Raw genomic sequence first — 16580 nt, 5'->3', positions numbered from 1 at the left:
CTATAATATTAATATATTATAAAAATACTGTAATTATACCATAAATGAATTTGTTTTTTACAAAATCAGTAGTATTAAAATAAATAAATAAATCTATGAATAATAGAAAGATAAAATAATTATATAAACAAAAAATTATAGATCTACAATAATTTATTTATAAAATATTTAAATTATCATAAAAAACCTAAAAATTATAAAAAAATATAAAAAATAATGTTGAAAAATTCATAACGCGAATGAAAGAGACAACAGAAAAGGAAACGAAAAGAAATTGGAAGAGATAAATGGATAATTAAACGGAAAATAAAGAAAAAAGAAAAAAGAATTTTATAAGAAAGAGAGAAAAAAAAAAGAGAAAAGAGTGTGGCTAAGGAAAAATTTAACTTGAAATGAAATAAGATCTGTATATATAGTAGGTATTTTTGTAAATATATTTATTATTAGTGTAGAGTAGGAAATTATAAAAAAATGGACAAATTTGTTGTAAATATGTTTCAAAATAAGATATTTTGAAAATAATCATTTTTTTTAAAATGGTAGAAATAAACACTCACACAAAAAAAAAACCTCTTTTTCCAAGAATTCAAGCACTTCCCTTTACTTCACTAAAAAACTGGGAAATTTAAGTGTTTTTTTTTTAAAAAAATTAAGGCGTATTTTTATACCATTTAAAAATATTAAAGGCTTCAATGGACTCGAATGGTAAAAAAAAATGGATTATTTGCTCTTTTTGAATAGACGTTTGGTTCAACTTTACAGATAAACTTTTAATTTTTTTTCCTGAAATAATTATTTAGGTGTTTGATGGAAAATTTAGAAGGGTTGCTTTTAGCTTTTTAATTTAACAAAATTAATATTTAATATGTATAACGAATTATATAAATGTCGCTCACGTGTGTATGGCCGAACGCTAGTCCTATATATAAAAGCACTGATTTGGGGGGGGGGGGGGCAAGCATATTTACGTTAAAATCTTTTTCGCTTTATAAAATATAATTATCAATTAAAAACTATTAAAATAATTATTAGAGTTAGAGTACTAACAAAAAAAGACTACTATGTTAAAATAAATTAGAGTACTAATTAAAATAAACTATTATGTTAAAATAATTATCTATTATATTAATTAAAATAAATTACTTTAACTATCTAATTATTACTATTTTAATTATTTTTTAATCGTATAAAATTCAAAATAAGATAAACTATTCCAATAATTTATTATTTTCTATTTTCTATTAATATACTTATAAAATTTAGGTATTAATTAAACATTTCAAACAATTAAAATAGTTATCGAAAATATTAATAAGATAAACTATTATAAATTAACTTTATATGATAATTTGACGAATCACACACACACACACACACATAAATAATTTATATGATTATTAACTAAATTAGTTGAATCGAAAATTGAAGGTGACCTAAATTCAACACTAGTACAATTTTTAAATGGATTGAAATTTTCTTAAATTTATTTTGAACATGAAAGCGTTATATTTATAATTTAGATAATTTATTTTATAATAAATAGTATATATCGTGAACATAACTCCTCAAATTTATTTGAACTTGAGGGAATTTTGATCCTTTTTAAATTTATCTGCGGCATTAGTCTTATAACTCATTAGAAGAAAATGTGGAGCTTTTGAAGAGTGACATCTATATAATAGATACACATATATATTTCTTTTGTTTATTCATTAAAGTTAGAATTTTCAAAATTATCCGTTAAAATAATTTGATAATGACAATGAAATCCAAACCATGTCATCACACTGCGCCACACATATATAAAACTTGATTTTATTCGGATTGGATTTGTCATTGATTCTCTCTTTCATGAATGATTTGAATGAGAATAACAAATTTTTTATTCAAAAAGATAAAATAAATAAGATTTACGTGATAATCTATATTAAAAATGACAGCTAACATATAGTATAAAAAATAAAAATAAATAATCATCCAAAAAGTTTTTTGATTTTCCCCTATAATAATTTATTTTAAATTTCTTAAAAAGCTTTAAAGTTATTTTATTTCCTTTAATTCTTTAAATTTCAGTATCCACTATCCACGTGAAATAGAACACTTTTTTTTTCCTCTTCACATTGTTCATTTGCCGCGTTACACCGCTTTATCCAGTTAATTTCTTTGTTCTCTCTAAAAACGCCAAACAATTTAAATAAAATAATTAAAAAAAACTCCTAAACTCATAATTTGTTATTTTGTGAAATTAATAATAAATATTAGTAATTAAAATTATCTGGTACGAACAAACAAACAATTATTAACACCGTCGTCAAATCCTACAAGACGACATTTAACAGCATTAACGTGTGATCCTGATCCTGATCCTGATCCGATCACGGCCGGGTTACCCGATACTTGATTAGACGTCCGGCGGTACGGCCCGAGCCATTTATTTTGCATGTAACGGTTTTTTCTCCACGGAGGAAGAGTTAAATCTCTGCTCTTCAACGATCTTTTAGCGGCGTCACTCATAAGTTTGATAATCCGCTTCAAATCGTCACTTTTTCCGACTAAAACCCTAGGCAGTGACTGTAACAGCGTTAGATAATGACTCGTAGGTCTCGCGATCTCAAATTGTGAAGCGAACTCGAGATCGATAATGTACCGCGTTTGAGAATTTGAAACGACGACGTCGATGCACTCAAAGTTTCCGCCAGTTAATCCGCCGGAGGACTCCCATTTTGTTTTACAAATGGCTGCATTGTGCCCTAGCTCGCGTAAAAACGACATCACTTTGCGCCTAAACGCAGGTTTTTGATCTCTCCATAAGTAATGCATTTCCGTTGCTTTTAAAACGTGAGAATATAACAGATTTCTGTACGAATCCAGTCCGTTGAGGATTGAGATTGATCTTAGAATATCTTCGGCGAACTCGGTGCATTCGGCGACTAGGTCGACTCGCTCGGAATCGGAGTCGTAGTTACTGCACGATGACTGAGTCTCGAAATCTTCGTCGATTTCGAGAAAGCCGTGGACGAGTTCAGATAAGCACGGTGACTCGTCGTTAAGATCAGCAGAATGTTCACTACCGCTACTAACGTAACTGAGTTGGCTGCCGACGATTCGAGCTTTTGCATCGTCGTCTAGCGGATCGGTGACTCGCTTCCGTCTAACGAAACCAGACATTTTTTCAAGGTAACCGATCAAGAAACTTTGGTTTGGTGCAGTTTAATTAAACAGAGATTTATAAAGATTTTATAATTAAATTTCAGATAAAAAAAGATTAAAATATTGAAATTAAAGTATTAATAGAGTAGAATTTTCTCAGGAATATTCTAATGGAACTGTACGATTATTTGGGTGAGCTTTTATTTTGATTGGTTACTTTATGTTGAATATGTGGAAACGGATATACTGAATTATATCCCACTAGAAAAACAGATCGTATGGCATATCCAACGGCACCTGGCACTTTATTCCAATTGACGTGGACGGATATGATTTGCCAGCGACTCGTGGGGTTCACTAGGTCGCCACGAGTCTGTCACGTGGCCTAGCTAGATATGTGGTGGGGTACACTAACCTTTAAATTTGGCTCTTCAAGGATGGGAAAGGTAAAGAAAAAAAAAAGAATATTTAGAATTTTAATTTTGTTGAGAATTTTTATGATTGAAAATATGATTTGATTTATTGTTTGATAATTATTCCTCTATTTATAATTGTACATTAAAAGTTTGTTGAAATTAACTGAAATACAGTGAAAAAACAATCCTTTTTTTTAATGTACATGGTTATAATGGATAAGCAACCGAGAGTAGCTGTAAACAGGAGTGAGTAGTAGCTTCTATGAACAAATATAAAATAAATTTTACTGATTTGGTAAATTTTTAATTAAAAATGGTCTGTTGGTATGGTTTTGTTAAACTTATTTGATGAATGTTTTATATTTTAAGTTATTGATTAGTTTTTTTCATGATGAGTTTGAGTTATTGTTCTGTTAGGCATTGAAATTTAACTGGTTTGAAATTTATAAATTTTAACTGATTACTAAATTTGGTTCTATTTTTAGATTTTTATACTAATTAGACTTATTTGTGTTCCAAGTCCTGTAATAGATTTGTTTTGATGTTTGTGCAATTTGGCCCCCAAAATAGTTCTGTCAAACAAACAGTTTTGCCCTTACAGCTTGATCATGCATTCTGGAGTTTATTTTTTCAACATCAATAGATTTCTAGAATTTTCTCTATTCAGGTGTGTGTAACATGTTTAATGAAGACCTATGTAGCATGGATCGGAATTTGGAAACGCTGAATTACGGAAAATATAGAAATGTAAAACGACAAAATACCATTTTTAAACGAATATATAATAATTATAGAGGTTCGGAGTTTGTATTTTGCATTTTTGGAAACGGAAACATAGAAAGAAATCGAGAAGTTTCCGTGTAACATAGATTAATATGTCATCAATGTGCTATGTTAATGATACATTTATCATGTTTCATGATGCACACTTGATTTGGACATGCACTAGCATCTTCCAGCTTTCTTGACAAACAAAGTTCATCGAAGTTGTTTACTGGTCAAAAGTGAGATCTATGCGAATGGACTTAATCTTGATGAATTTAATTTGTACTGTCAAAAAAAATTAGGAATTTTTTTAATTTTCTAATCGGTTAATTTTGATGTTCACTTATTTAGAGCTCACAGCAGTAATTGTTTGCATACTCGAGCTCGACAACTATATGTAGCACGGAAAATGAAACGCAATATTTCTGAGTTTCAAAAACATTTACGGAAACGGAAATGATACGCAAAAGGTAGGATTCGTCATGCAAAATTGACTTCGCAACCAATGTTGACACCCCAGGTAAGACTTCTTTAATTCAGTGCTTTCTGAAACCTTAAATTCTCTATTCTATTCGCTTGGCACTCAAGCATGACGACTTCTGATGGCTATGTAATGAGGTCAGAACCATGATTTCAACCAATATATTTCAATTTTGTTGCTATTAATTGAACTAATTAGTCTTGCATCTACGTCAGGGTTTTGCATTTTTTTATTGTTTTTTTTATTTAAACTTTTTGAACCCTTAACATTAAAATTGCCAAGTTTTTTGCTTCCTCTAGGTAATTTTCTGTTTTCATCTGACATATTGCTCCATAATGTATGCTGCCTTTCAGCTATCGTCGGAGAATATAAAATTATAGTTGGAGTTTCATCTAACAGTATTAATTTTTAAATTGATTTTCTTTTCCAGAAGTGAAACTAACTTCATTAAGCTTCAGCAGCTAAAAAGTTACAAATACAAGGAAGAGTAATGCGCCATATATTGATCGCATTTTTTTGCTAGACAATCCGCTATCCTATTAGTAAATCTCCGAAAAAAACTATTTTATTATTAGTAACGCATAACTAACAATCATCAATAATCAAACCGAACTCGTAGACGGTTTACTAGTAATAGCAGCAGCAACTAACTTCACATCCATTTACAAAATAACATTTTAGTAGTCATTTAGTAAAAGCCATTCAAGCACCATCCTTAAGCCCAATGCTCTGCAATTTTTGGGACATATAATCTAGTTAAAGACCAGGAATCACTTGATATTCAGGTACCTGCAGTATTGCTATGACAAAATCCATGCCAATTGAGTGCACACGTGAGAATGTTGCTGCATTAATGTCACACTTCGAGAGCCCTAAACCAGGTTTTTGCCAAGCCCTCATTCCTTCGACTTCCCGCAGTTTTTGCATATTTCCGGCTTCTAAAATATACACCACTACGTTCACTCGTCACACCTTGATTCCATGAGGCACTCGCTTTTGCTCGGTTCCAACTAGTAAGGAGATCAAGCACAGACTGAACCGGCCCTCCAAACACGAGCATTTCTCAAATTCAAATACTCCAAAACACATAGTACAAATTGTTAATCAAGGTCATCGGAGCGTTTTGAAGAATAAAAAAAACAATAATGTAGCTAATTATACACATTCAAACGCACACTAACACCTAATGCAGCCCAACACTGAAGCAAACTGACATTCACTTTAATCATAAAACACAGTTAATAGGGACTTAGTTATTTCATATGGTATTAGACCTTCTGTAATGAATAGATATAATGTTGGATACTTGATAAAGTCACTATGACTCTATTACATTATATGTGCTCGAATTTAGGAGGGTGTAAGAACTGATTTTAATCGATATATATTTGGAACCGAAATAACTGGTTCGGTTGGGTTCTCCTATTTTGAGAATTGAAAAACCAAAATATCCGAATATATAATACATATATTATATTGTGAGATGGAGTATAATTTAGGTCATATTCAAATCCTGGCTTTTCATTTCTTTGTTTTTCAGTTAAATTTTAAAAGAGGAAATTAGATCAGCCACGACCAAATCCATATTTAATCTCAGTAATACAGACGCGCTTATCTTCTTGCCAAAATACACCAGTCTTCTTCCTCCCTTCTTCTTTACGTTTTTTCTTGATTTTTTTACGCTCAAAATATTGAAAAGTACAGAAATCTCATAACCAACAATAACAAAGGTATTTTATATCGTAAAGCTGCCGCTAAAACGGTGACGAGTTGTGGATCTATGGGTTTGCTGGCGATGGCGGCGACGATGGGTTGTCGATTGATGGGTTCGACGGCGGCGGCGATGGGTTGTCGATTGATGGGTTCGACGGCGGCGGCGATGGGTTGTCGATTGATGGGTTCGACGGCGGCGGCGATGGGTTGTCGATTGATGGGTTCGACGGCGGCGGCGATGGGTTGTCAATTGATGGGTTCGACGGTGGTGGCGATGGGTTCAACGACGGCAGCGATGGGTTGTCGATTGCTGGGCCGGCAATGGGTTGCCGATTGTTGGATTTTCTGGTGGAGGTGCTGAGAGCGGTGAGAAATCTGGCAACAAGAGGAGCGACAACCACAATAATGAGGTTGGATCCGGCTGAGATTATGATTAAAGCTAGCTGGAACAGAATTGTTAATTAAAAATTTGAGTTGTACCAAAACTTTGTGTATGTTTCAATTTGAAATCCTAAGACAAAATGACTTTCTGTTTATTATGTACTTAATTTTTTACATTATTTCCTATTTATAAATTTTAGGAGTCTGATTTATTTTTTAGTAAAACGTTAGGAAACTGTTAGTAAACAATTAGTAAATTAACTTACCCTTTAGTAAACTATTAGTAAACGGTTAGTAAACTGCTAGTTAAAACAATATTTAGTGAACCGTTAGTAAACTGTTAGAAACCGAAATCGTATTATTGCAAATAAAAAAAGTATTTTTATAAAAAAAATTGGTCAAACTGTAAATTTCAACTAGTTGTGGTCAAAAGGTATTTTTGAGAATAAGTATGTGTTTGGTAGGTATTTGTCTAAAAATCCCATTTTAAAATTTTGAAAAAAATATGGACAATGTTTATGTTAGGACTTAGGAGTAGAGCCCATGACCTGAGCCTATACTGGTGCTTGGGCCGCACTTGAATTTTTCAAATGTGAATCTAAGTCCACGAATTCGAGTCCAATGTTTATTATCTAAATGGGCTCAAGCCGAATTCAAACCGGGTTTGACATTTTTAATGGGAATAACTATAAAATTATTCTAAAAAATAATTTAATTTACAAAATATGTAATTAGTCAAAAAAATTCACTTGTATCTAAAAATTACATAATTTCTGTAAAAAAATTAACTATAAAAGATATATTTTGAATACATATTTGATACATCATCTTGGATACACTATGTAAAGTGAAAACCTATTTCGTATTTTTATACACTTTTTAGGTATTAAATGTAAAGTTTTTGAGAAGTACGTATTTTCATAATTTTTCCGTTTTTTTAGATTTTTTTTTTGTAATTTTCCCTTTTTAATGCAAGTTCAAGCCCGTCATAGGCCTGATTCGAGTGTAATATTTACTATTTAAACACGTTCGGGAGTCTAGTTTCAAAAATTTCGCGAGCAAAAATTTATCTTTTAATATTTATTTTTATTTAATTTGGACAGACAATCCACAATTCTTTAAAATACAGAATAAATGTATTTTATGAAATCGCACATATAAATTACTCTCTGTCATATAATGTGAGTTATGTAACCATCCTCAAGAGAGACAAAATTAGGATTCATCTAATTTGTCTTGTACATAACCTCTGGTTTCTCATTTATGGCATACAAAACATCCACTTTGTGCAAGTTGAAAATAACGCAACACACTTCACATCCCTATTGTGGCTCTGGCGTACGTTAATGGCTATGCATGCACATGCACCGTCTCTCTGCTTCGGCCAATGCCACTGCGACTGTAGCTTTTGGAGCTGTGTTGCAGGCGGAGATCCTTATTCTGAAAAATAACCCACAAACCAACAAAGATTTGTGATACATCACATTTCAACTCCATGGACTAGTTGTGTCACCATCACTATTTCTCAAGAATTTTCTTGGTTTATGTGCTTGTTCTACAATTTGTCGTATTTGTTATGCTAAATTGGCGTTTTCATTTTAAGAGTGCTTTAAATTTAGTTAAATGTGGGAACTTTATATTTAGAAGTTCATCGAATTTTATAAGTTTTGGTGTTTTACTTCTATTTTTGAAATATATTTCTAAATTCTAGATACCATACGATATGTTTTTTAAAAATATCATTTTTTTGCCTTTTCATTATTTTTCAATTTAACATTTTTGAAGATAACATATTTACGAGACAAATGATTTACAAAGCACAAGTTTTGCATCATTGCAGGGATATTATAATGATACTATAATGAGAAATAACTCAACAAAGATATTATGGAAGATAAACTTGCATTTCATGAGTTATAAACAGAATTAATTGCATATAAATTTATAATACTTACATGCAATTGAATCTCTCACATCCTTTTAAAATTTATAATTCTACTTAATATTATGTTTATATAATTATGATATCGATTTAAAATTTTGTGACTTTCAAATTTATGGCTACCCACAAAAGCATGTTTTGTCGATGTGTATAACGGTAGCCACGTCACCTGAAAATTGCCGAATTTTAAAATGTTGATAAAATTGCCGAAAAAAAGATAGTTAGAGAATAAAATTATAAATTTTACAAAAAAATTGATAGAGTAATTAACCCTTGCCAACATAGCTTTTTCTAACTTTTTTCATATTTACCATCTTTTCTGTGCAGTCCAAGTTTGATTGCTTGCATGGAGGAGAAAATCCAGACAAAATCAGAAATGTAATTATAATTGGGTGATTTACAACAAGGGGGAAGATAAAAAAGCAATGAATTGGATTTACTAAATCCATGATTATAAAAAAAGGGCAGACCTACAAAACCTAGACAAGTGAGGCTTCCCATCAGAGTAACTGCGGTAACAGTAAAGGCTATAGTGTTGGTGAAGAGCAAATTCAGGTAATCTTTTTAGGTTTTTTTTGCTTTCTGTCACATTCTTCTTTGTCATTCTCTTTACTTGATTTGGTGGTTTCTTCCATTTATTTATTGCCATTACAGATTGCACATTTTAGACCTAACATGGAGTTTTTCTTTTTTCTTTTGTAGATCAGAAAATGGATGTTTTAAATGAAGATTTATGTATTTTAATTTTACCTATAAAGTTCTTGCGTCCGATATTTATTTTACGCTATAATTAGATCAGATAAGTGGCGTCAATTCTCTCGACGTACTAGTTAAGTTAGACCAAATCACAGTCGAACCATGACGGTTGATTTGAATATTTTTAAATGGAAAAATTTCCGATCTGACTAATGAGTATATCTTTTAACCTAGTGATAATTGTTCGATCCAACAATTAATATTAAAGTCAGGGTTTATGAGCTTGATTCTCGACATGAGCAATTGGCGAGTGGGATAGTTGAAGCGGATGAAGTGAAATTAGTCGTTTTGTGACGGAGGTGTAGTTGGACCAAATTATAATCGAATAGTTACGGTTAGGCTCAATATTCTTAACTAAAAAGAGTTACACCCTATCAATAACTAAATTTCTACTTTACGTGAAGTGATAAAATGAATACAAGTAAAAATTTACTTATGTAGTTGGTGAAAAAAGTTCATACGTTCCTAATTTTATCATGTCATTTAAGAGTTAGTAGCAATGTTTTAAAACCCGGACCGGTGACAGACCCGGCGAAGCCAAAGGGTCAAGGTTCAACCGGTTCAACCGGTTCAACCGGTGGTTGAACCGTTTAAACAAAAATTTATACTTTTATGCATATATTAGAACATATATGACACATATACTCCAAAATCAGTTTACATATCTGAAGATTTTTAGTCCAACATAACATTTTAATGACAAGAGCCCTGGATTCCAACTTGTTATCTAATAAATAATTGTTAATGAGAAAAACAAAAACAAAAGTATATCTATTTTATTAATCTTTTTGTTGCACGAAGGCTCTCATTTCTCGATCCCACTCACCATCATCTTCATCGCCAATATCTTCTAGTTGAATTAATTCTTGCATTTCATTCATAAGTTTGTCCACATCTACAAAATGAAAATATCCAAAAAATTATAGTACACATTACCTCATCCTGGAAGTGTATTAATTGGAATAATCAAATTTTTTTGTTGAGGGTTATTTATTATCAAAGATGTATTGTGTGTTCCCCACATTCTGCTAGAGTAATTCTGATACAAAATTCATGCATTCTTCTACAGAAACAACTGCAACAGAATGAACATAATTCTGCAGTAGAATGCACATAATTCTGCAGTAAAATTTTCAGCAGCGTAACTCCTGCTTTTGCCGGAAAAATTTTGCATTTCAAAAAGACTAATTCACACAAAAATATTGCAATAATAGAAATCTATTTACCTTCATCACAAATGTTTTTTGGAAGTCCATCATCACCATATAGTATGTTGTTTATCTCATTCATATCTAGTAAAGGAGTGTCATCTTCATCATCCATGATCCAAAAATCAGTTTTATCAATACTTTCATAGTCAATAGGATCATTATATTTATTTTGACGCTCAAGGCTACACAAAAAATTAAAAATAAACATGTCACAAGAAAATATAAATATAAAAATCTCTAAAATTATTAAAGTTACTAATATAACTAATACCTTTCTTTTAAACGTAAGTTGTAATAAACAAATACAAGATCATTTAATCTTTTGTGTTCCAATCTATTTCTTTTTTTGGTGTGTATTCTTTCAAATACACTCCAATTCCGTTCACATCCGGATGAAGAAGAAGTTTGACTCAAAATTTTTATAGCCAAAGATTGAATAGTTGGAGCACTACATCCAAAAATCCTCCACCATTCATCTATAAGAGAATACACACACAAAAAATATTAATAAAAATATGATAATGATACTAACAATTTTTTAAAATAAAAATTACATACCTGGTTGCATAGTCTTGGATGAATCCAAAGCAAGTTGTCGACCAAAACCTTCTAATCGATCTTGATAGATAGCCACTTCATCAATGCATTTTTTTTGAGCAGATTTGTCCTTAATCAAAATAGTGACCGTCTCAACGAAACCTTCCATTACCTCCTTTTTTTTACAAAAATTGACATTATCATATGCAAAAGCTGGATTCAAAAGATAAGCCGCCGCATGAATATCTCTTCGAAGTTGCTTATCCCATCTTGCTTTTATGATTGTTGTATAGGGCTTGTATAATGTCTTCCTATTCTTAAGTATACGTTTGATTGCCTTTTTCGCCCTATACATTCCATCATAAACATAGCCAATTGAAGGCCTTCTATCGGTATCCATTATTCGCAGTAAACGTATAAGTGGAGCAACAACACCAACAACCATTTCACAATCACTCCAAAATTTGCTATCAATGATAATTAAAGTAACAGAAACTGCTTTCTTATCTTTGTAGTAACGAGAGTCTTTAAATGTTTTGCTAGTGAAAAATGCTTGAAGATCATGTTGGTGTTCGAGGATACTCTTCAACGCAATGAATGTGGTTGCAAACCTAGTTGGCCCCGGACGTACGATTTCTGTCCATCCTTCTCTCTTCCTTAGCCAAGCTAATAAAAATGCATGATTGTATATAAATTTTGTTACCAAAGAAGCTCGATTTGCAAGGTTAGTAATAAGCTCCATTTTGCCAATGTCACCAAGAAGCAAGTTCAAGCAATGTGCAGCACATGGAGACCAACTAATAGAGGGATACTTACGATTAAGCGCGTTTCCCGCAGCTTTATAATTCGCTCCATTGTCGGTTATCAAGTGAATCACATTGCTTGGTCCAACCCATTGAACCAATTCCACAAACAAATTGCATAAAGCGCTTGCATCTTTGACGATAGGAGAAACATCAACTGACCTAACAAATGTCGTTCCTCTCTTGCAGTAAACCAAGCAACAGCCATATCAACATTGTGCAAGGCTTCTTTGGTTGCAAGTGCGCTTTTGATAGAAGGTTGTGCACCCGAAACGGTTCTAGGTGCAAAAAAAGTACTCATCTTGTCATTTCGCTTTCTTTTTCCATTTTGAGAAGCTGCACATCCAGGTATCATCTCCTTGCTCTTTTCTATTGTTGGTGCTATTTCTTCCCCAAGGTCAATTGTAGGATCATATTGACTGTCATCCTCAACATAATTTGTTTCTTCACTTTTTTTATCAAGCTCCTTCAAAAACTGTTCAATTTGATATCGGGTATCATAAGGAACTTTCTTACATGGAGCAATTTCCCCTCTTCTACCGGCTAGATGCTTTTTCATTCTATTAATTCCTCCGCCTTTATAGACATTATTACAATGTAAGCACGTCCATATTTTCTTTCCTTCCTTATTCACTTCCTCTTTAAAGTGAGCCCATGCCGGATCACTTTTCAGCCTCACTGACGATTGAGTAGATTCAACCGTTGACGAACTTTGTTGACTACTTGACGAATTCATTTCTGCTAAAAAATAGTTAAAAAAATTAATAATACATAAAATTATTATTTAGATATGCATTTACTGGATTATTCATGAACTCATTTTAATCATAGACTTGACATAAATTTATAATTGAACTAACTACAGGCAAAAAATGTTATTGCTCGGCAACTAGTTTCTATTATAACATCATTAACAACAAAGTAGCTAAAATCAGCAACAATAGTCAATTCAAAAAAAAAATAAGATCATATTAACATGCAATTTTAGCAAAACATAGATTTATACAATTAAATGCAACTAAATAAACCCTATCAAAATTCAAGTGTAAGCTAATTAAATTAACTAGACAAACACCTATTACTCAAGTAAAACAATAATTCTAAATTGAACAGCAAAATATGTTTAGCTTTAGTCTTTAAAATTGAACAGCAAACCAAAGTTTTAAGAAGTATATAATAAAAAGTTAAAATCTTACCTTTGGTATAAAGATGAACTCTAAATACAGAATTAACAAATGATTTTGGTGATCATGGGGTCTGAGTAGAGAAAGAGTTTATGCGGCAGTTATTTGAATTTGAATCGTTTCAGACTTTCAATTAGAAAAGGAGTAGTGTTTCTAATTTAGGTTTTTAGTGTTTAATCATAACCGGCCGGGTCTGAAGGTTCAAACGGTTATGCCGGGTTTCCGGGTTTCAGCGGTTATTTCCGGTTCAAAGCGGTTCAACCGGAATTCCGGGTTTTAGTATGCAAACGGACCGGACAGGCCTACGGTTCCCGGTTTAACCGGTTGAACCGGCCGATCCGGTCCGGGTTTGAAAACATTGGTTAGTAGTATCTAATGACCATTTATCATTGATAAAATTCAATTTATTTACCAAAATGTGATAATTTGGGAGTTAATAACCGTTTTATAAAAATATTATAGTTTAATAATCGAAAAAAGTTTAACACTGAATTAGACTCTAATTTAATAGTGGCATGCAAATTTGGACCAACGTCCATGGTAGAATTAGGAGGAAATTAGGCGTAACACTTGTTTTTGTAAAATAATTAGATTAGTACGTGCTCAATTTATTAATTGCAACAAAAGTTTGGGTCTTGCATAAACACTTAATAAGCTATTTTAATTACTGAAAACACGTACTGTTCTTTTCATCCCTTTCTTCTTTCTTTTTCATTCTTTCTTTTCTTATTCTTTCTTTTCTTATTTTTTTCTTCCTTTTCTTCCACCGTCTTCGCAGCTTACCGGTTTTTTCTTCAATCTCACCCTTTCCATCGCCATCCTATTTGCTGTTGAATACGAGAGTGTTACCTGAGAAGATGGGGTTGCTATTGCCGCAAAGAAGAAGACCCAGCTGCTTATGTTTTAAAGACCCAACTTTCCGTCTAATCTCAATCAATTTCACTTCTTTCAGGCAAAACGACCATCGTTGTCCCCGGTCTAAGCTCCAATGACCGCCAGAGACTACTAATTATGCTCCAACAATTAAACCAGTGGCAGCGGTGGAGTTCAATATTAGGATCCAAGACTTTTGTTCCGATTAGAAAGAAACTGGAAAGAAAAATTAAAAGAAAATGGAACAAAAATTAATTATTGAATACCATATTTTTGTTTATGTGTTTGTTGTGTTCCTATGTTATTTACAGTAGAGAGAGAAGTTAGAGAGAGAAAAGAAGAGCAATGTAATTTTGATATATTTAAAGTATACCAAAAATATACAAAAAGTATATAAATGCTGTATTATATAGATATAAGATTGAATGTTGTAACAATTGTTGGTTTAAAACCTTTTAAAATTAATGTAATGGCAGATGAACTATAATGGCTTGAAGATTATCATATCTGCATATATTTGCTATTGGCATCAAAAGTAATCAAATTGAGGATGATTATGAAATGCTGCAATAATTATTGGGTTAAATCTTTTTAAACTTAATGCAATAGCAAAAGAACTATATTGGCTCGAAGATTGTTATATCTGTAAATAATTATTATAAGCATAAAAAACAATTGAATTGTTGATGATGATTATGGAAGAGGAAGAGTGTGCTTATGAGATTTATCAATATTTGATCAGTCTCTATAATAACTTCATTTGTATATTTTATGCAAGCTATTGGCATACTTGTTGTAGGCTATTTTGTATATCCTTAATATACAATTTGTATTTTTTAATATAATATTCTTATATTTTTTATATATAATAGCTTAATTTTTGTAAAAGGTATAATAAGAATGTATATAAAGTATACATAAGATATACCAAACACTGCAAAAATATATAAAAGGTAATGCCAAATACTGATAATAACTGGTGTTTCCATTTCTGAAGCATTAAACAAATAGAGTAAGTATGCTGATAATATACATAAAGTATAAATAATTTGATTAGCATAATTATTATAATTATTTAAACATATTACAGATGGTATACATAAAGTATACATAAATATACAAGCACGTTGTAAACATAAGCTAGAAAAGTAAAAGGTATAATAAAAATATACATAAAATATATCAAACAATGTAAAAATATATTAAAGGTAATGCCAAATACTGATAATAATTGATGTTGCCATTTCTAAAGGATGAAAAAGACACAGTAAGTATACCGATAATTTACATAAAGTATACATAATTTGTTTAGCATAAATATTATAACTATTTAAAAAAAAATTACAAACGGTATACATAAAACATACAAAGATGTTGTAAACAGAAACTAAAAAAGTAAAAGATATAATAAGAATATACATAAAATATACATAAGACATACCAAACATTATAATTATTTAAAAAATTACAAACGATATACATAAAGTATACATACGGTATCATAAAATATACAAACACGTAAACAGAAACTAGAAAAGTATATGACATAATAAGGATATACATAAGGTATATCAAACATTGTAAAAATATACAAAAGATAACGCCAAATACTGATAATAATTGACGTTGTCATTTCTGAAGCATTAAAAAAACATAGTAAGTATATTGATAATATACATAAAATATACATAATTTGATTAGAATAAACATTGTACTTATTTAAACAAATCAGTATGTATAACAAATGTACACTATATAGAAAACATTAAAAAGGTATACCAAATCATTGTAATCATTAAAAATAAAATAACCAATACATATAATCTTTAAATTACATTAACATATAAAAAGAAATAATATACTAAAATTATATGAGGGTATACAAAAAATATACAAAAAATATACTAAGAAAACAACATCAGCATTAGCTGCAGAAAACAGTAGCAGCATTAAGAGGAAATAGAAAATAACAGCAGCAGCAACATAAAAGAAAAACAACAGTTGCAGCAACGTGAAAGAAAAACAACAACAATATCACAATAAAAATACAACAATTTTACAAACCTGAAATCGATTGAAATTTGAATTGCATATTAATAAATAGATAAAAAAGTGTGTTTTTGGGTCATGATTGTAGTATCATGAAGTTTAAATACCATGACTAAAGAAAAATTAGAACATAAAAGAAGTTAGGAGTAAGCTAAATATTTACTGAAAAAATAAAAAATAGAGTCGGCGGCTATGGAACTTGAAGCTTGCGACGGCTATAGAACTCGAAACTTGCAGCGGCTGTGGGTCTCGAAGCCTGCGGCGGCTGTAGGACTCGAAACTTGCGACGACTGCGGGACTGAAAGTTTGCGGCAGCTGT

The 16580-nt window shown here is 31.1% G+C and overlaps 3 protein-coding genes across 3 annotated transcripts; all 3 read right to left on the bottom strand.

The window, feature by feature from the left end:
- Positions 1 to 2203: 2203 nt before the first annotated feature.
- On the bottom strand, positions 2204 to 3257 carry LOC126654903 (uncharacterized). The gene has a single exon (XM_050348903.2). It carries the CDS (start codon positions 3166 to 3168, stop codon positions 2272 to 2274), a length of 897 nt encoding a protein of 298 aa, XP_050204860.1. The 5' UTR covers positions 3169 to 3257; the 3' UTR covers positions 2204 to 2271.
- A 3333-nt stretch (positions 3258 to 6590) lies between these two features.
- On the bottom strand, positions 6591 to 8403 carry LOC130014855 (sulfated surface glycoprotein 185-like). The gene is made up of 2 exons (XM_056103816.1): positions 8275 to 8403; positions 6591 to 6968 (listed from the first exon to the last, which is right to left on the bottom strand). The coding sequence occupies exons 1-2, from the start codon at positions 8401 to 8403 to the stop codon at positions 6591 to 6593; spliced, it is 507 nt and encodes a 168-aa protein (XP_055959791.1).
- Positions 8404 to 10383: 1980 nt separating this feature from the next.
- Positions 10384 to 12891, bottom strand: LOC130014854 (uncharacterized). The gene is made up of 5 exons (XM_056103815.1): positions 12318 to 12891; positions 11374 to 12189; positions 11087 to 11291; positions 10831 to 10997; positions 10384 to 10499 (listed from the first exon to the last, which is right to left on the bottom strand). Exons 1-5 carry the CDS (start codon positions 12889 to 12891, stop codon positions 10384 to 10386), a joined length of 1878 nt encoding a protein of 625 aa, XP_055959790.1.
- Positions 12892 to 16580: the final 3689 nt, after the last annotated feature.

Source organism: Mercurialis annua, linkage group LG7, assembly GCF_937616625.2.
Source record: "Mercurialis annua linkage group LG7, ddMerAnnu1.2, whole genome shotgun sequence".
NCBI classification, from domain to species: Eukaryota; Viridiplantae; Streptophyta; class Magnoliopsida; order Malpighiales; family Euphorbiaceae; genus Mercurialis; species Mercurialis annua.
This window is presented reverse-complemented; position numbering and strand designations above follow the sequence as displayed.

Excerpts from the sequence above, each read along its gene's own strand:
- LOC130014854 (XM_056103815.1), bottom strand. The coding sequence starts at position 12,891 with ATGAATTCGTCAAGTAGTCAACAAAGTTCGTCAACGGTTGAATCTACT. Across the intron at positions 12,190-12,317 it reads AGAGGAACGACATTTGTTAG|CTGCGGGAAACGCGCTTAAT; the intron begins GTCAGTTGATGT and ends CGAATTATAAAG. Across the intron at positions 10,500-10,830 it reads AAAAAACATTTGTGATGAAG|ATGTGGACAAACTTATGAAT; the intron begins GTAAATAGATTT and ends TTCATTTTGTAG.
- LOC130014855 (XM_056103816.1), bottom strand. The coding sequence starts at position 8,403 with ATGGAGTTGAAATGTGATGTATCACAAATCTTTGTTGGTTTGTGGGTT. Across the intron at positions 6,969-8,274 it reads TTGGCCGAAGCAGAGAGACG|CTAGCTTTAATCATAATCTC; the intron begins GTGCATGTGCAT and ends ATTCTGTTCCAG.
- LOC126654903 (XM_050348903.2), bottom strand. The coding sequence starts at position 3,168 with ATGTCTGGTTTCGTTAGACGGAAGCGAGTCACCGATCCGCTAGACGAC.